The sequence below is a fragment of the Lacerta agilis genome, chromosome 2 (assembly GCF_009819535.1).
Source record: "Lacerta agilis isolate rLacAgi1 chromosome 2, rLacAgi1.pri, whole genome shotgun sequence".
NCBI classification, from domain to species: Eukaryota; Metazoa; Chordata; class Lepidosauria; order Squamata; family Lacertidae; genus Lacerta; species Lacerta agilis.
In genome coordinates this window covers 45,553,574-45,574,689 of record NC_046313.1, presented here as the reverse complement: position 1 = coordinate 45,574,689, position 21,116 = coordinate 45,553,574, and the positions used below count along the sequence as shown (strand labels likewise).

Sequence of the window (21,116 nt, the reverse complement as noted above, 5' to 3'; positions counted from 1 at the left end):
ATATGTTACTATTTTTGCTTGGTATACTACTTACACTAAACCTTCCAAATCTTCTGTCAAAGAATTCACTAGCATGGATAAATTCAAATGCTGCAAGCCACCAGAGTTATTTAAAACTTCTCGGTGTACTCTAAATTCACCTAAGCTCCATTGTTCAGTTTATTTTTGCACATTTAAAGATATGTAATAAATAACTAGGCCCAATATTACCTTGTTGCTTAATATTTCGGAACATGCTTATCATGCAATTGAATTCCATACTAATATAATTTATTTATTGCTTATTTTATATTGTTCTTCCTCCCAGAGCTACTTAAAATGGTTAATTGTAGACATTTTAGTTTTTTTCCTTTTCTGTTCTATCTTTTTCCCTTCTCTTTTATAGTATGAATATTCATTCTGTCTTCGATTCTTTGACTGTTCTCTCTCTTAGGGTTCCAAAACACCTAATGAACACTGAAATTACAATTGCAAAGATTCTCATTGATAGTGTGAAAGTCTATTTAAAGTACCTGACAATTTGCAATCTCTTTAAGTTGTGAAATGTGTGTTTTCATTTTCAAGGGATCATTCTTAGACATCACACATTTATCCTAAAAACACATATCAGCTTGGCAAGGAAGATTGCCACCTCACACCAGCAAAACAGCAGCATACCTTATAACTGTCTGCTTCTGGGGATCATAGAGTGACATGAAAAGTTCTGCATCTTCTCCTATTCTGCAGACAAAATTCCTCACGAAGACATAAAGACTGTGAGTGGGGGATGAAGAGCTTCTGGAGTAGGTCCCATAATCAGATTCATCCTTTGACTGTGTATGAACAAATTGTAAGAGGATAACATTATCCAAACTACACCTAGAACCTGCCTCCTCCTCTTGTTAGGTTTCACAGTCATGCATCATTTTGGCCACAGTACCCAACTTGAACCACTATATTTATTAGGTGCAGATTTAACCTTTGCTTTCAAATTCAATAATTGATGCACTGATTTTGTGAATATTTTGAGAATCCAATGGGAGTTCCTCCTCCAGTGCAAAACATCCATTAGTGGAACAAGGAGGGCGGCAATTCAGAAGATCCCATCAATCCTCTAGATTTGGAGGGGTTGCCAGGTGGGGGGGCGTGATGAAATAGCTGGACATGGTCTCCCTTTCTGTTCCTCTGACAGAGGTCTTCATCAGTGGAAGCGGGTCACCTGGCACCATATCATTTCCAAGTCCAACATATTTACAGATATAACCAGCAGTGCATTTTCAATAGAACAGATATTTTATATTGTATGTGCTGGTTATACAATAATTTATGACACACTATCAGTTTATCAATGTGGCATTTATTGTGCACTTGATTTTTAAAATGATGCTTGGTCTTTGTTACTTATTAATGACATTAAATAACTATTTGAGAGTATTAAGGGTATTTCCACACAAGTTAAGCACTAATTCAAAGGGTGGGCTCAAGCCTTACAGTAGATAATGACTTCTATCCACCCAGCTATAGATAAGCTCACCAAGTTTGTCTTCTCAAGGAGGGTGAGATGCACTGGCAACATAATCCTGAGTTATAAAGGACAGAAGGAGCACAGCATGTCACTGTGGAACTAGGTTGCAGGAGTAGACCTGACATTGTCATTGTTTATTTTATTTCGGTTATTTATATACCACTTACTTATCAGAGCTGTCAACCTTCCTTTTTTGCATTGGGAAATGGCCATAGCTGTCAACTTTCCCTTTTTTTTGCATTGGGAAATGGCCATAGCTGTCAACTTTCCCTTTTTTTGCAATGGGAAACGGTGCTGGAATAAGGGAATTTCCCGCAAAAAAGGGAAAGTTGACAGCTATGTTACCAAGTGTCAAAGTTTATATGGTGCATTTGCTGCTTCTGTAATAATGAGCCTGGAAAGCTATTGCTTCAAGAGGATTGAAGCTTTTTAACACACCAACAGATGACCAAGTTCCAAATGCAAAATAAGGCTACTTGGCTGGCTAAAAGGAATGGTCTTGGGGAGCAGGAAACCAGAGATGAGCACCTAACTTTTTGAAATCTTATTTGTCACCATATCAGACTTTAAATTCTCTTTTGTCTCTATAGCAGGTGATCTGCGCTAATTAAGGTATCCTTTGCAGCTGAACATATAATAAAAGATTAACAGTACAGTACATTAAAGACACTTTATACAAAACATATTCGCAATGTACAGAATCTGGTGATGAAAACGTTTTCACTGGCTAAAATCAGAAAACGATAACCTTCTACCATGAGAAAGGAAACTTCTATTTGAAAGCACAGAAATGGGTGTGTAAACTTCGTACCATCTCCTCTTTAATCCGTTCTGTGATTTTGTTAGTAGCTTCAGCATGAGCATGAAAGAGGCTGATGACACTGGTCTTCTCTGGATCCAAGATATTCCCATCTTCATCTCTAACTATCAAATCTAGCTCTAGTATCCTGTAAGCATAAAGAGGAAATGACATCAGTAACATTGTTTCTTAGACCTCATATCAACCACCTTATAGAAGCATAGCCTCCCTTTCCAAGTTACTTAGCATGCCAAGTCACTTAGCATTTAAATAATCTGAAGCTCATGCTTGTCTTTAGATATTTAAATATGTTATCCTTTAATATGTATTTAGGAATCACTTTTAAAATGTCTACAACCCCATGAAACAATACAGCACATCAAGTGTCTAATATATATATATATATTGGTTGACGGGCTTTGTGAAAAATCTTAAGAATGATTTTATGAGTTCATTTTTGAAAGCAATAGTAAACCCAACTCAATCATTGTTAACATTTCTGAAATATCCCAGCTTGCAGCATGTACACTGACTTGAACTGTATCAGTAGCTGTAAGCCAGAACTAGAGAACTTACTTGTTGCCATAGTCAATTTTGGAAGTGACTTTTTGCTTCAGTTCTTTGAGCTCATCTTTGGGCAGTGTCCCTGAGAGAAGCTGAGACCTCCACTCCATTAACTCGCACATCATAGATTGTACTTGCCGAAACCGGTCCTTCTTGTTTGCCTGAAACATGTAACACATTTCAGATGTCAACTTATCTGAAATTTCAAATACTATTTGCTTTTATTCCAGGGATTAAACAATTATTGGATTGCAGAAAAATAAGGATCTTTCCTCTGGTATTAAAGCAAAACTATCTTGTTTTTGAAAGCTACAAACAAATCAGTGAGTGTAAAACCAATGTTATGTTTACAGAGGCTTGGTGCATATTATTCATGCTACAGGGTGACAAAGAGATGGGATACAACAGTGAAAATTGGAGATAACAAGCGCAGACCTGTTTCCCCAGGATTGTGGGTGTAGCCCACAGGGAAGGGTCATAGCTCAGTGGTAGGGCATCTGTTTTGCATACGCAGTTCTCCAGCTGAATTCCTGGCTTCCCCAGCAGGGGTTCGGAAGGACTCCATGCCTGAAGCCCTGAATGGTCACTACAAGTCAATGCTAAGCTAGATGGGCTCTTGGCCTGACTCACTGTAAGGCCACTTCCTATGTCCCTATTCCTGCTCTTACTCTCAGCACAGCTTAAATCCCATAATGCCAAGCTTGCCTGTCAGAAAAAGGTGGGCTAGGTCACACCTCTCCACACCAAGGGAAGAAATATTATTGCATGGCCTAAGAGGAACCTGGGATCTCCTGCAGTACCACACCCACTGCAATGATTCTAATTTTTTTTCTAAATTGTTTTTTTGTGTGTGATGGATCTTTTATTTGGTGAAATTCAGCTAGAAGAGAAAAAAGCTTTTAGGTTTCTGATTTGTGCCTTTGACAGAGTGCTATAGCCACTGAGTGACACTGCTTTCACCAGATGTACTGATTGTGGCAACTAAAACACACTGTATAGAGAGGCTATTTATAATAATGGCACTTCCAGTTAAGGTTTAAATATACTGTGCAGTAGTGCTGTCCTTTGGCACACAAAATTCCCTTTCTTTGAATTAGGCAGGCTGTCGGAACACATTAAAAATAGACAAGTTGTTTAGAAATATATAATGGCAGCTTTTCCCTATAAGCAAAAAGTAGTAGGTTCTGAATTACAGGTGCCTTCAACCTCCTACTGTGAGCACATTCCTGCATTGCGTATTAAAGGTCAGTCAGAGACTGAAAGAGCATAAAACTCAAAGTGGAATTATACTGGCAGGTTTTTAACAAAAGAGCAAACTCTTCAATGAAGGGATTGATTCTTTATAATCTCTTTCAAAGGAGTGTTCTATTCATGAAATGAAAGACAAAACACTGTCTTAAACACTTGGCATATCCATAATTAAGGCTACAAAATATGGCTAACATAGCACCTAGCCCTGTTAACATCTTCTTTGCCTGCAATCAATAATTTTATTCATCTGAAGTACTTTTTGTTTAAAATACTTGAAGTAATAGACCAGGCATAGGGAACCTTCGGCTCTCCAGATGTTTTGGACTACAATTCCCATCATCCCTGACCACTGGTCCTGTTAGCTAGGGATCATGGGAGTTGTAGGCCAAAACATCTGGAGAGCCGAAGGTTCCCTATGCCTGTAATAGACCTATGGGAGGGATGGCTTACCACATAGAGCTGTTTCCAGATGTTGCCCCATTCCCAAAGTGTGCAGGTAACCTCTTGCACCAAAGGAATCTCAGCAGGTATTACATTTTCTGCATTTCTGAACAAAAGGATAAACAGTGGTTTAATGGCATGATTCCCACCCTGATCGGCAGCCCAGAATCCAGCCCAGAGGAGGAACAGTCAGCCAGATCAGAAGGATCAATGGTAAAGCACACAGGGGGTGCTAGATGGACCCAGAAGGACCCAGGCCTAACACCAAGGCTGAGCCAATCAGCTTAGAGCCTCTTAAACCTCACATTCCTGAACTAGAAGCCCCTGAAAACAGCCACACACATACTCTGGCCAGGCTGATTTCCTCTGTGAGAAAGCCCCTCTACACCAAGGACCTCACACTCGCTAGCACACCACACCAGAGGGAACTGACAGTAAGGAGGTAGAGTATTAGGCTCCAGACCAAAAGACCACCCCTTTAAGGCTCTCCATTCTTCAGGAAGGAGGCAGAAACAAAGGGGGTTAGTCTGGCTAAGAGGGACAGAAGTCTCAGAGACATTTTCTTGTATTTTTATGCAAGAGATCTACAAATGAAAGGTGGTATACATATTTAATAAATAATAATAATGATAATTTTGGCAACTGAAATAAACAACAAAATGGCGTCCCCAACTTTTCAAAGACGAAGGGGGGAATGGGGGGTTAAAGTTCCACATTGGGATCAAGTGGGTAGTGCAGTGGCAGCAACAGTGGGCATTTCTTGGAGGTTTGATCTGCTGCCCCTGTGGGTCCTGCCACTTGAGGCAGTTATTTCACCTTGCCTCATAGGTGGGCCAGCCCTGGTTGCAGATAACACTGAATCAAGTTGCTAACTTGGAACTGTCCAGGGTCCTACTATGCCAGACTGTTACCTGACTGACAACACCACCCACAAGCACCCCTCACCCTCTTTATCATTAGGAAAGGGCACCTTACAAAACTTTTGCCTATCAGCTACTGGGTGTGCACATTCTAGCTTTTTCCATTAGACGACAAGGATCACTCTTAGTGAAGGACCCTTTCAAGCATTAGTTACAGAAATTATTTCGCCAAGCTGTTCAGCATCAATCACATGGGGGATTTTAGCTATAATACTCCCATCCGCTGACATATACCTCAAAAGAATTATCTCAATGAAATACCTTTTTTTCTCAACAGAAAGTTCTTTGATGTGGATAAAAGATTTTGGAAATATTCCCTAATGGAAGAAGAAGGGGGAAAGCACATTTGTTATATTGTACCGAACATTTCTTCTATGACAAATTAAAAGGACCAAAAGTAGATTGATATATAGAGGTTCTGGAATAAAACTCTGGTGAGATTTATTCTCATGTAGCTTCAACTACTATATACGGAGTTAAATTATTAACCATATGCCACTTTTCCCAATCTGCTGCCTTTGAGATGTTTTAGACTACAACTCCCAGCAGCTCCAGCCAGCCAAAACATCTGAAGGGCATCAGATCAAGTTCACACATTACCAGGGTTGCTCATAGAGTCCTGTCCACTAAATTTGTACACTGCAAACTAACGTCCACCTATTTTCTTCATCCTCAATTATTTCTTGATGCCTGACTCAAGTGTTGGTTGCATACACCAGCTTTTTCTTAGCCTGAGTGCAGAAGGTCCCAAATTCAGCCAGTGGCACCACAGCCTGAGAGGATAGGTAGCTGAAGCCTTGGTGCCACTGAGCATTTTTTCCTAATGCTTATTACCATGTAATGGGGTGGTTTTGCTGAGATTGCAGCTGGAGAGAGAAGCCTTAAACCTTCTCTCCCAGAGTGTTGCAGTGACCATCATATCCCACTCCATATTTAATTTTTTGCTATTCATGTGATTGCTAATCATGTTGATGGAACATGTAGCCTAAGATCCATTTGTGAATCTTCTCTTTAGTACAACACTTGATACACATATCCTCTTGGGATCAGCAGTCAAGCTGAAAAACTGAAATGTCACTCAGATCCTGGATTATCCTGACATTAAACCTGAGCTCACTTTTTCATCTAAACTGAGGGGAATTCAAGTTTAAACAAACCAGGATGTTCATGCCAATGCTAGTCACTGAAGGGCGGGGAAAGGGAAATATTTAAATCGGCACATAAGAGAAGAAGGAAATGGGAAATGAAAAGGGGTGTTCACGTGTTAAATTCAACAAATGTAGTGTCTGTGTACACAATAGTTGAGCTGTACAAATCAAGTCTAAGCTCTTTCACACAATCATTTGTACATTTGTACTTATACCCATGTTCAATGTAATGTGGGGATAAGCCTAATGTGAGGATAAGCCTAATGGGCAGAGTCAATGGGGAAAAACCAAAGGGAACAAAGCAACTTAATAAGTGGTTGTTAAATGTAAAAAAAGGCACTCAATCAGATGTCAGCTGGAATTTAGACACTGCAGTAATAAAGGGATGCCAGTGGGCAATAGGCTAAAGCTGAACTAGAAGATACACAGCTGTAGAGCTGCAAAATAGGTCTGCAAGAGGCACTGCTGTAATGAAAACAGGAAACCTTCCATTTCCAATCTGGTACTGGTTCTAATGTACTCCATTTTACGCAGGCATATTTTTCCTTAGAAGCTGTGGTGTTCTACCTGTGCACTAAAATGTCTTATCATACAGTTGTTGATCTTATGTCTATGTTTTTATTGTCATGGTTGTATTTTTACTTTTGTGATTTATACTCTGGTGTTGTGAGATGCCTCATTAGTGCTTAAATTAAAGTCTGATGTAGTGTAATTATTGCCCAATTATTTTTTACATAATGAATTAATGACGATAAATCTTGTCAGATTAAAAGTTTAGAATTTATTTTAAATTGTATTTCTGATCGATTCTATGTTTTAATATGTGTGTGCTGGTCATTGACCGTAATAAATTTTTGATTTGATTTGTGATTAAAAAACCTGGTGTAAATAAATAAATAAATGATTTGGCTCAAAGATTTCAGGTATGTCCCTAGGCTTCAGCAAACCTATTAGGATCTTCAACTTTTATCTTGTACCATATCATAATCTGCTTTTAACAGCTACATCAGTTTCAGTTAGGTAAAGGGTACTGCAATTTGTGATAAACATGATCCTTTCAGGGTATATGACTAGTTGGACCCTGGTCAATCCATTATTTGTTATTTAATCTACTTTTCCCATAGTACAAAAACATTCATTTCCTTATTAAAATATTGGCCACTGACATAGATTCAGTGACTCTTCTCAGGATTAAACTCCACACACTTAAAAAGAAAGAATAAAAGAATAGTCTATTACAATAAAAATAATCAAATAGATAATCAACATAAAAAATAAGAATAAAATAAGAATAATCTTACCTCTACCCCTTTATGTCTTACAATGTATCCTTTGTACCAACCTAAAAGTCAAAGCAAAACTATAGTTACTTATTATATGCTTTTCAATGTCCAAATTGAGCCAGCTCATTCGATTTCTGCAAAACTAGGGTAGCAATCCTATGCATGCCTACATGAGAGTAAGTCCTACTGAACACAGTGCAGTTTACTTCCTAGTAAGCATAGATTAGATTGTGTTGAAAGAGGATCACTGGTATATATATATATATATATATGTGTGTGTGTGTGTGTGTGTGTGTGTGTGTGTATTTGTGTTTGATTCTTTGCTCATAATAAAGTATTTATAAATGCCTTTCAGGGCAATTGCCAAACAAGGAGACACACAAAATTTACACAATAAGCATAGCAATATAAAAAGAATAAAGTTAAAATCCACATTACACCCTTTGATGAGCAGTAAATCCTCAGGACACAACTTAATAAAGACACAACAAATAACAAAAAGGAAGTGTGGGTGCTAATTTAAAACAATCTAAAGAGTTCTTCTAAAAATCACCAGTGATGGCTTTTATGAACCAAATCTGCCTTTTTAAAGATTTTAAAAGAGCATTGGAGTTTGATCTTGCCCCTGGAAGTAATATACAGTATAACCATCCAGACTCATAGCCATGGATAACCTTATCCTCCATGGATTTGTCTAATCCCCTCAAAAAGCTGTTGGTGCCCATCACTAGATCTTATGGAAGCAAAACCACTGTTTAACTATGTGTCCTGTGTAAAGTACTTCTGCCCTGAATCTCTCAGTACTCAGTTTCATTGAGCAACCCCAGGGTTCAGTATGATGACAGGAAGAAAAAAATATCTCTGTCCACCTTCTCCACACACTGTGTGCATAATATAATACACCTCTTTCATGCTCCCCGCTTACCTTTTTTCTTAACTAAAATTTCCCCTAATAATCTCTCCTTCATGTGTAACCACACTGTATATATAGTGAAGGGGAGAGGGCAACATGCCAAAATAATCTGGGTTGGGGGCGAGCAGCAATGTTACTTCTCTCCTAGCTGATCCCCCTCTGCTCTGATTATAGCTTTCATGTCTTGTTCAGTCCTCCAGCCAGGAGGCACAACAGCATCCTTTTCAGAGGTTGCTTTGCCTTGTAGGCCTGTCGGACTAGACTATAATCTACCAGTGGGAGCCAGAATTGCTTTGACAGTCATTTCCTAGAGGGAAAAGCCACCTGAGTTTAAGCATAGCTTCACTGACAGCATCCAGGACACGGCAGAAGCTCTGCTGTACAGCTTCCGGCGGCGACGCCATCGCCGGGTGGTCGAAGGCTGCTTCGGGTCCGAAGCGCCTTGTCCATCCCGGGGGTTAGGAGCCGCGCTACCGCAGCGCGCGGCTCCGGTTGGGGTGCGGGAAGAGTGTCCCGCACCCTGGGCTCCCCGGCTGCGCCCGCGGAGGCTCCGAACCCTTCCCCTGCCCCCCTGTAAAGGGGGAGTGGGGGTGAAGGGACAACGGAGCCGGGCTTACGGGGATATGCCCCAACCGGGATGCAAATGCGGCGGCAAAGCCCGCGGTGAGCGTCTAAGTTCTACCTGTGAAGAATGGAGCTAAAGGAACCCGGTGGTCGTGAGTAAATAATCTTGACAGAAATCGTGTTTTTGGAACGATCCGGGGGGAAGGAGAAAGGCAGCCTGCCTCCCTCCCTTCGAGCCTAAGAAATTAACCAATTTGAGGGACTGCTGCCACAGAACTGGTTACAAAGTACTTAAAATGGATACAAGAGACTGGCAAACTTTTTTCTTGGGAAGCTAACTAGTGGAAAATATCTCTATTTAAAGTTGCGGTGTTTGCGCTCCAGCTTAGGAAAATGGCGACGAACAAAGAGACAGGAGAAGAAATATGATACCCACTTCCTCCTCCTCTGCCAGTATGTTGGGTTTTGTCCTTGAACTGGTATTGAACTCTGAACTAACAGACGAACAAAGGCTCACTGCCTTGAAGGTGGAATTACTTTATAGAAAAGTTAAAGTCTTGTGTGGGGGTCTGAAATGGAACCAAATGCCCACAGAGGAGGCTTACAAAACTTTTGACACTTTGGAAGAAAATCTTGTCAAAGAGCTGAGAGGGTGGATGGAAAGATGGAAAGAAATGAGTGAGCTACTTCGGAGAAGAAATTCGCTTGTTGGGGGTGGCAGCCCCAAGGCGATGTCAAGGTTTGTTATATCCAGTCCCCGAGGTGTGAGCTCGGGGGCCAGGGACAGAGAATTAAGTTATCTACAAGAAGAAAAGGAATATTACAAAGAACCGGAGAAGCTGAGAGAGGAAGAGATGGATACCTCGGAGCTCGTGGCAAGGAGAGCTTTGGACTGTGCCTGGATCTGTGGACGTTTGGAGAGGAAAGCTGCAGGGAAGTTCAGTGCTGATGCCATCAGGAGAAGAAGAATGGACAGAGGGGGTGTGGGGTGAAGTATTAAGTAAAATCTAAAGCAATCTGTTATGGTATTTTGAAATCGGAGGGTGAACACTGTCAACAATAGTTTGTTTTATTATTTGTGTGAACATGAAAAGAGATATTTCAAGTTTTTATGTTATTAGCAGCAGTTCAAAGGATAGAAGAAGTAGATTTGATGAGGATGATTTGTGAGGATTTATGAGGATGTAGTACAAATAAAGTCAAGTTAAGTGGATTAAGTTTATAGATTAAGATGATTAAGATTAAGATGAAGATTAAGATGAATGTCTTACTTTAGATATATAATTAAGGTTAACTTTTTAAATGAAGAGGTTAAAAAGTAGATTATGGATATAAACTCGAAGGTGAAAAGGCAGGGGAAGTCAACTGTCAAGATTGGAAAAAGAAATTTTTTTTTCGAGATGTTTAATTAAGAAGGAAAATCATGGCAATTTTTGTATTAGATGTGGAATTGTATTTGTTTGGTATGTGTATAAATGTAGGTGTGGTTAAGGTTGTATGTTGTTATAAGTAAAAATGTCAATAAATTCTTATAAAAAAAAAAAAAGAAGCTCTGCTGTACAGCCATGTTGCAGCATAGCCAGATCTTCTCTGCTATGGGAAAAAGCTCCAGCATTTCCCTTAGCAACCAGTATTAATTATTGTGTCAAGGCACACTTAAAGCCCAAAAAGGGCATGTTTGTCAGCCTCAAAGTCAGACGTTTAACACTACTATAGGATTAGGTGATTAAAAGTGCTAATCACTTAGATTATTAGAATCAGGCCTGTGCAGAGTGGGGGCAGCCAGGTATACTTGCAAGCCTCAGAGGGCTATAAGCAGGCCGAGGAGGCCTCATCCGTTGCCTGCTGTACTTACACTGTCATGCCAGAACAAGACTCCCACCCCAGGCCTCAGAAAAGCTCTGCACAGGCCTGGAGAATAGTTGCTAAAAGGCAAAAGTTAGATGTTAAAAAGTAGTTTGGCTGCTAGGAACTCTTACTGTTGTGGGACAGTTCAGCATGATTAGAAGTGCCTCACTTCCCCCTTTTGGCATCCTAGCTTGTCCCTCTTTGAACCTGGAAGCTCTCTGGCAAGTGGTCAAAAAAACAAAATAAGGAACCCAGACACTCATCCACATTTGGTATCTGTCAGAAGTGGAAGCTTAGGCAATTCTGGATAATGGGGAAGGGCAATATACAAGGAGGAAATATTTGAAGTACACCCTGTGGGATTTCCAGGGCTTCCAAACACACTAGAGCTGCCTTATCACATTTTGAAGCAAGCAGAGTAATACGCATTACCATGGTCCCTCCGTAAGAAATTTAAATCTAGAGTTGAAAATTACCTAAGTAAATCCTTCACAGGATGAGGCAGTCAAGGTATGATGTGTGAATCACAGGACCCAGGGCAAAAAGAAAAAAAAGAAAAGAAAAGACCCATAATGCTGCCTATGGGGTGTCAGTTAACTTTCCCTGTAATAACTATCTTTTGAAGAAAATGCTTTTTAAGGATCTCAGGTCAATGTTTGCAGCTCAAGAGAGACCTCTTCTGGTAAAAAATATGCTAAACACATTGAGTAACTTTTTCATATCTGTGCTAATCTCATCTGTGACATAAATCCACAGAACTTCTCTCTGGGGCTGTCCACCTTTTTCAGATTAACTCTGCCATCTCATTATTTTTTCCCCAGTATTGGCTTTCAGTCCAGCAGTTTTGTTTCATTTCTGAGCAACACAACCTTCTTCTTCTTCTTCTTCTTCTTCTTCTTCTTCTTCTTCTTCTTCTTCTTCTTCTTCTTCTTTTGCTTCAAGATAATAAGGGAAACCTACTTTTGCTGCTGCATGGAACTACCACCACAGGTGCTACTTGTTTGAAGTTAGTAAAGGACAAGGAGGTCACTCTCCTGCTTCTCATCCACCTTTCAAACAGACGGAGAACATGCCTGTTTCATGGAGATTGTTTGTTTGTTTCTCACTATTCTACTACTGAACCCAGAGTGGGTTACAACACAAAACATTTTAATTTTAAAAAAACAACCCTAGATGGTTAAAATTATACAACGCTACTAGGAAAGGCCAAGAGCAAATTAAATATTGGTTTGGTTCAGACGTATAACTAAGCCATGGTTTGTTTAGCCTAAATACAGTTTGTCCAAACCTAGCGTAGCCAGCAGATTAACCATTGTTTCTTTTCTGGGTACAATGATGAGAAGCCATGGTTATTCTTGCCGTGGAGGAAGCCACACACCCCAGGTGTGCCACCCCAGGCGGCAAAGCGGCTTCCTCCACCAGTGGTTAATATATCATATTTTTTAAAAATCATGTTTATTTTAGTTCACATGTTGGTATCTCTCTCCACAAACATAGTTGTTAGTATACTGCCATATTACAAAAAACTACAAAGCCTGTTTTATGGCTACAACTATGGATAAAACATTTATGGTTTTCATTTAATCAAAACCACTAGCAGAATTAAGGCTGTTTTTATTTATTAAGAAGTGTTGTTCTGCTTATGTTAGTTCTGATCGCTTTACCACAAAACCCACACATAAAACCCACAAGCAGGGGGAAAGAGGCAAGTTAAACAAGTTTCACCTCCTAATAATTCATATTACTGTATTCATAATACAGACATCACAGTTTCATGGTAAGGAGGTAAGTCACATCTGCATAACAGTAAAATCTCATTAATTCACCAAAAATGTACTCAGAGAACAAATATGCTTCTAAATAAGCAAGCATGATGGCTGCATGTTTCAAGACAACAGTAATAAAAGCATTGTCTCACAATTTTTTTTCTTTCCAATGAGCTCATAACTCAATGGGATGATGCAAGATACAAAACAAAGATTATTTCTCACCTTCACAGTCTTCTAGTATATGAACTACATCACCAATATGCAGAGATAGCTGTGGCACTCTTGCAGCTCTGAAATTGGATATTGCTGTGAAAATACAATCAATCAATCTTTATTACAGTTAAACAGACAACAGAAATAGTATCAACAACATGTACTACATCAGCACCAAGGGGTGGACACAGTAGACAAAATTAAAAATTCCCTATATACTTATTTACATTAAAAATACTGTAACACTTTCAGCTAAAGCTGTGAAAATACAGAATAAGCTGTTATGGATTCAATCAAATTAACATTTTAAACACAACAGCTGTGTTTTAGACAAGATGCTAAACCACAGTTTGGTGCTATGGGAGCAAGCCTTGGACTTGTTTGCTTGCTACCCACTCCCTTTTCCTACTTTGGAGCAGTGACAAGAAATTTGGAAGCTTGCTTCATCCAAACAAAGAACTGTGGTTAGTGTTAAGTACACTTTAAAAAGACAAATCAGGATCACCAACTCCAGTTTGAAATTGCCTTCCTTTCCTAAACCATAGTTAAGACTAGCTACAGTCTGAAGTAATGAGTTTGTTGAAAGCAAAAGCAAAACCTTCTGATTTCCTCAAAACAGCCATATCAGAAAGGAAGGCACAACATTTGAGGCTCATGCATGTAACACCAAACTATAGCTTAGGACCCAAGACACCCCAAAAGTTGTTGAGGTTTTTTTAGTAAAAGCTACAAGAATGTCCTGGAAAATCAGGATGTATGGCAGCCCTGCTATATCTTAGTATTGCATATGAGCCAACTCAATATGGGATTATAAAGGTTATTTAGAGAGTCAATGTGATTATTTTAAACAGAAACACAGCAATAAATATTAAATAAACTGAATATGAAGGTTCAGTTCTCTGCCTCAGTTGCAAAACACATCTCCATAAAATGTGCTCATATTTTTGCATCATGTGCAACCTGTGTTCTCTTTTGTTAGTGGGTGCAGGGCCAAAAAGTATCACTGAAAGAAGGGAGCAGGCTCATATGTCATAAAAAACAACTGCTTCAAATGGTGCCTGAACATTTTGCTTCAAAACTTTCCTTCTAAAGCAGCTTTCGTATTTGTTAAAAGATGGAGGCTTAGAATCTGGGCCTGCTTCTGTCTGTGGGCCTGGTACAGTAGTATCCCTTGTAAATGCCTGTCAGATGCCCTGTTTGAGACCAAGAAACTAAAACCTGCACAAAGAGATTTGATATTATTTGGTTGTGTATTAATTGGAAATTCACACCTGAAATATCAATCATAAGAAATATATGCAGATAGCAAGAAGAAGTGATATGTCTCCAAAATAAAGCAACTAAAGGGTGTAGAAACATTTATAGACTGTTTTTTTAACCACACACTAAGAGAGACTTGCACCCGAGGAGGAGGGATCAGAGAGCTACCTTTTTAATTTTAATTCTCAAAACTGCTTTTATTTCTCAAAACTCCAGAGCAGTAAACAAAGGGTAGTGAAATACTTCATAAACAATTATAAAACAATTATAGGAATAAAATCATATAAACTCCAAATAATACAGCATCCATAGTTATTGGCAGCCTGCCTCAAAGCCAGTATTAACCTTGCACTGGTGAGCTGATGTGCTTTCTGCTTGTGAAACAGCACTTTTGGATACAAGCCGGTGTACTGTCAAGTACGCTTGTCTAAGCCAAAGCATAATACCATTTGTTAAGCAAATCTGCAATTTTTATTAAATCAACTTGGAAGATAGGAGTGAGAATTAGACTTGTTCCAAAGTGAGAATTGGATGTTCAATCTTAAAGAAATTGGCTTGGGCTGACTAGCCTTAAAGCATCAATTTACTGAAGTCCTGAACACACACTTAATAGCTTCAAATTGTTCTGAGTTCTCCTCTTATCCCCCTAATTCACTGCCATTCAGAAATCAATCTTGGCATTCTTTCCAGTGCTTTTGGCCAAAATACAGAAAAAGCCACAGAAGGCTGTTTCAAGTTTTAGCAGCAACAAAACAAAACAAAACAAAAACAGTATATCTCAGCAACAATTAAAAACAAAATTTGAGTGCATTTTGTTCTCACATTTTGCCACCCCTTTAAGCACTCTAAACATACCCCTTGACCCAGATTCAGATATCCAGACATTTGATGTAATTTAGTTCTAATCACAGTACCAGCTCAATGCAGTTTCTATAGCCATGTTTTATTAAGCTGTTCTTGTGATACATTGCATTCCATTCTTCTTAAGTTAAAACAGTGACCCTTCCACAAAATGGTCAGTTTCACGAATAACAACCTAAAAGTGTTTAATATTTAAGTACTTTGGCTTTTACATCACTTTGCCTTCCATTTTTGTTCTGTTCTTCCTCACCATTCCTTCTCCAACTTGGCAGCTGGCTCCAGCCTTGGCAAGGTTTTTTTTCTCCCTCTCTCTCAAAAACACTTTAAAACTACTTCTGACTTCAGGTTATAGCCTTTTAACCACCTATAAAGGTATACAGGTACTTGTACACTGCTAGTCCATACCCTCCAACATGTTGCCACGGAAAACCAGGATGCGCCCCTTCTAGGGCCATGTTTCCACATGAGAGCACAGCCTCCAAAACACGATTCCCAATTTAATCGGGACAGTTGAGGGGTATGCTAGACTATGCTGACAATGTATTTCCATGATCCAATATTTGGGTAGCAATCTAAGAAAAATGAGAATCAAACGAATACTGACTTGTCACACTGTACTTAAAAAAAAAAGCTATACCTTTATTGTTAGCTGTCCTGGATTTAAATGAGAGGGTATAAGAAACAAAACAACAACAATAATAAATACCAACAACTAAACTATTTCCTATGGATTTTGGCATTTAAAAGAATCTTTCAAAAACCAGATTGGGGGTGGGGGGGAGTGCACATTCTGTCATTTAAGCCATCATTACTCGTCGTGCTCATTTAAAGAAACTAAAACTCAAAGTTCAGAGCATTGTTGTGTTCACATAATATTGCATTGCTTGCCAATGGTACCTTTTTTTTCTTTTTTCTTTTTACAAAGGGTTAGTATGGTGACATCTACCAACTGACAAAGGAAGTGGTTTTGCAAGCTTGATGTTTTCTGAGTAAGTGGAAACTTACAGCTTAAAGTCATTTGAAAGTATAAAGGTCCTGTTTTTCTTTTCTTTTCTAAAAAGGGAAAGGGGGAATAAAGCAGGAACATGCATGTTTTGTGGGAGCCAAGATATACAGGGCACTATAAACAAATTCCTGAATCCCAAAGAGGGGGGGGTAGTTCCCATTAAAACTCATATTGGTTAACAATTCCCAGCTGGGTGTCTATTGTAGTGAAAAGCAACAGGTCCTGTGGCACCTGAAGGTCAAAGAAATGCATTGTGGCATAAGCTTCTGCAGACCAGTGCCACTTGTCAAATCCTTAAAGTGTCATCCTGAGTTGGCAGAGGTGTGTGTGTATGTCTGCCAGCTGAAAACAACTCTTTTCCGGGCCATGAAAGCTCATGGTACGCTGCATTTGCTGGTCCTTAAGGTGCCACAGTCGATTTTACTCTTGGTTAGCACAACATGTTGTGGCTATGTGTGCCCTACTTCCCTGAGCAGTGAGAACTGCCTGGGTTTGATTTCATTTGGAAGGAGAGATCACTGGATACGGTGGTTGCAATAGAGTTTACTTACAAATTAGTTGAATTCACAGATAGGTAGGTTGAGCAGAGGTGGTCATGGACAGCTTAAACAGCAACCCTACTGCCCTACATCAGATATGTAGCAAGGAACACCTGCCCACTCACCCAGGGCTGCTAGCTTACAGAGCCCCCAAAACTGAGCTCAGACCACTCTGTTTCTCTCACAGCCTGCCTTAGTCTTCTACTCACAACTGCAATTTCTGTTGTTCTTTTCACAGAGAAACCCAGTTTATGGGAGCTATGGGAGAGAAGGTATGCCCATGCCCCTTTCTCTGACCATTTTAGAGTAGTCCTGCATCACAAAGCAATCTCCCAACCATTAGCCCCTATTGAGGGCTGTTAAAACTACCTTTGTCAAGTTCAACATTTTGGCAAGGTATTGTCACAGTCCAGTTCACAGAAATCTGATAGTAAGCCCATAACATTATCTTCCTGCTCCTTATGCAAAGATGTGGGACTTCACTGTGCTAGGGTACATTTCTAAACCTTACCACATTTGTTTTATACAAGTTAAGTAAGGTTTAAGAAGTATTTGTATTGAAGCTTGTGCAGATAGCCTATCAAAACTCTCCCCTTTATTTGTAGACAAAATAACGAGGGTGGGGTCCTCCAAATTTCTCCATGGGTGGTGAGATATTATCCAAGTTTCTCATGCAGATAATAGGGTTCAACACTGTCACGAGTACTGTATAGCACTTTTTCTTTTTCTGACTCTCCAAGTGACAACAGCCACAACTGTATTGGCAGCTTGATCACTATTTTTCATGCTCCAAAGTGTCCTGGGCCCAGCATCATTCACCAGAGGAGGAAGGGGGGATGGCTTCCACCACAACAAAAATGGTAGAAAATATTTGTAGAAATTTCTTCAACGTGCATTTCCATTTTGTACAGGGGGGGATTCAGACATTTTATCGGAAAGAAATGGCTTTTCTTTAATTTGCATGTCTGGGGGAAGCAAATCTAACCCTCACCCTCTGCATTACAAAGGAAGGAGGAGGAGGAGGAGGAGGACAAGAATGGGGTCTCTGCAGGTGAAACCTGATTCACACTGCTTTTTCAGTGCTGTCCTGAATTGAATATATAAACCACAGTCTCACAACTTCCTTTAGTGGCACTTGCTTGTGATCCATGCTTGCTTCATCATCATGTTTTTTTTAAGCTCCTGGAGGAGAATCAATGTTGCTAACAGGGATAAGAAAAACAACTAAACTGGCCTGGTTTCAGTGTGCACTTTTGGAATGTTTCTGTGGACTTAAACAAATCAAGTATATACAGCCAGGACAGCCATTTTCTAATTTGGGGGCGACCTTCCAGCTAATTCCCAACTCCCAGTAACCACTGGAGGATCATAGGTTAGCCACCTATGTTCGAGTTCAAATTCTTGAAGTCTCTTTAGTTGCTTAGCCCTAAAAAAATATAACTTTTCCAACACCATCTCCTTGCATCCACTTAAATGAAAATCATTTTAAAGTGCCATACTATTTGTATCTAACACATCATTTAGCAAAAATATACCTATACAGTCGTACCTTGGATCCCGAACACCTTGTAAGTTGAACGTTTTGCCTCCCGAACGCCACAAACCCGGAAGCGAGTGTTCCTTTTTGCAAACGTTCTTTGGAACCCGAATTTCCGACGCAGCTTCCATGGCTTCCGGTTGGCTGCAGGAGCTTCCTGCAGCCAATCAGAAGCCACGCCTTAGTTTCTGAACATTTTGGAAGTCAAACAGACTTCTGGAACGGATCCCGTTCTCACTGTAGTGTGAGAAACATGCTGCACACTTCCTATTTATTTTTAATTCATTTATAAAATATCTATACCAACATTTTATGAAAGCAGGGTGGTATACAATATAAAGCACCAATAAAAACAATATAAATAATAATTAAAGTGACTGGCTAGTAAAAATAAATAAAAAAGAAACAGCTAGAAAGGTCATTGCCAAATCATTGCCATTATAACCAGAACCATCAGTATTCCTTACAGCTAAATCTGCAGTGTATATTTAAAAATGCAATTCAGCCTGACCATTTAGATCCTGTATGGACTGGTAACAGCAGCAAGAATTGAAATTGGTGCTTGTTGACATTTACCCCTACTGACTACAGAAATTGTGTGGTTTAGCAAATCTTGGCATCTGGTCTTAATGGTGAAACTAGCACAATTTGTGGGTCTACTCTAGGTCTAAAGGAAGACCAAGGGGAAAACCATATGCCATGCAAGTGGAGTTCCAGGTCTTCAGGTGGCTCACTGGAGAGGAGTGAGGTGAATTCCCCATTGTGTAGGTAAGACTCAGGCATAACTGGGTTTTCCATGACAAAAATAAAATTTATTGTGACTGTTGGCTCTATTTATTTCTCTTGAGCACCATCAATTAAATTATGTGCATTAACACATTAAAGGCTCCCCCTTTGTTTTGTTGAAATTGTAAAACCTTAAGATAACTAGGATTCCTCTTCCATAGTTAGTGCAGGATTGAATTATGTACTAGTAGAATTATAAAATATATTCAGTACATATACAGAGTAAATGCTATGTATTTTGTATGTGGTAGTATTTTTTTGTATGTGGTAGTATTTTGCCAGAGTAATTCAAGCACTGGACCCAAGAATCTTTTCAGAAGGCAGCAAGAGACTTCTGACCATTCACAAGAGAGAAGTCAGTATCCTGGTTCTTTAGTTTTGCAAAAGGAGCTAACTACCAAGCCTAGTATGAGTTTTGAATAATTTTGCAATGTTACTATATCATTGCACTGAAACTCAATCGTATTTTGCTTCTGGCATTTCTTCCAGAAATCCAAATAATTTCATACAATATCAAGCAAATCAGAATGTGTAGATTGCCCTGTCATCATCACATGCACATACACAGCTGACTTTGACAAGTCAGACAATCAATCCAGCTAGGTTTCTATTGTCTACACAGATTGGCAATGGCTCTCCAGGGATTCAAACAAGAATCTCCAGCCTACCCAGAAGATTGAACCTGGGACCTTTTGCATGCACTGAGCTATGGCCTTTCCTAAGTTTCAAAATGGGGTTGAATGTTTAAGCTTTGGCCATGTTCATTCATTTAATGATTTCTCTCATGAAAGTCTCCTAACCCAGCACAGTTCATGGTAATTAGTTGCTGTGAGTTATAATTATATTACCACTGGAAAATGAATGAACAATCTCAACAAACAAGGTTTTAAAAGCAGTGGACTAAACAATCTACACAACACATAAGTACAGTAAAAGTTCAGTTATTTAGCACATTTATTTCCTGCCTTTTGTTCATCATGTAACTCAACATGGGATTTTCAAGCACTGACAAGACCCGGCTAGGTGACTGTATGATGCAGCCAAAGATCACACCTGGAACCAGTAAAACAAGTCTTAGGACCACAGTACATATAGTTTGTTTCTGAAAATGTGCTTGCTCCCTTTCCATTTCCTGTTTATAACAGAGCCAATAAGAGGACAACTTGCATAACTGAGTCAATGCCTCAGAAGAACTCAAATGTCTAAGATTCCAGTTTGGTTATCACAAGACAAAGGTTTTGTTTTTGTATTATAGTTTACAGCTTCAAATTTAGTTATTTCCACGGGACTTTCCACGAGAATCGGGAAATAGTACTAAGCAAAGATTGTTTGGAAGCAAGTATCAATGAAATCTTCTTATGTGTGTGTTCAGCATAGACCCATATCAGACAAGGCACAAAGCAGCTATTTTGTTGTTTAAATGTTTGGGGTTTTTTGCTGACCAAATTGATTTATCTTCGTGCATTGCAGCACTTCTCCCCACATCCTGCAGAGGAGGAAAACCCCCGAGAGGAGCTTGCATGATACATACCCACTCCAATCTTCTTATCAGTCTTTTGCCAAGGAGTCATAGCCAACAAGTCCAGCAGGCTAGGGTAGCCGTGATTCAGGAAAACAGCTGTTTGGTACCGGATAAAACCCCAGCAATGTTCAAGGATGGAGTCATGTGAATCGCAAGGAGTTTGTCTACTGCTGCAGTTGCAGCAGGGAGCTTTGCTCTTCTCACAATCCCTCAGCTTCCTTCCTCTTTTTCTGTACTGTCCTCAACGAGGCTCTTACGCTAAATGAAAGTGATGCTTCTATGTGGAGGAGGGACAACACCGGGCGCTTTGCTGACAGGGCAATGACAGCAACACAAGCAAATAGGAACATATGGGGACTATGGTTACTACCACCACTACATGCTAAGC

The 21,116-nt window shown here is 39.6% G+C and overlaps 1 protein-coding gene across 1 annotated transcript in view; it reads right to left on the bottom strand.

Annotated features, from left to right (window-relative positions):
- The window catches only part of DOCK2 (dedicator of cytokinesis 2), a 257,870-nt gene extending 236,997 nt beyond the window's left edge, over nt 1–20,873 (bottom strand). The window contains exons 1-8 of the mRNA XM_033139853.1: nt 20,738–20,873; nt 13,227–13,310; nt 7,929–7,969; nt 5,741–5,796; nt 4,569–4,665; nt 2,880–3,028; nt 2,316–2,451; nt 658–812 (exon numbers count right to left, since the gene is read on the bottom strand). Coding sequence (XP_032995744.1) covers nt 658–812; nt 2,316–2,451; nt 2,880–3,028; nt 4,569–4,665; nt 5,741–5,796; nt 7,929–7,969; nt 13,227–13,310; nt 20,738–20,777 — 758 coding nt within the window. The 5' untranslated portion in view covers nt 20,778–20,873. The remainder of the gene's footprint in view (nt 1–657; nt 813–2,315; nt 2,452–2,879; nt 3,029–4,568; nt 4,666–5,740; nt 5,797–7,928; nt 7,970–13,226; nt 13,311–20,737) is intronic.
- Between the last annotated feature and the right edge of the window lie 243 nt (nt 20,874–21,116).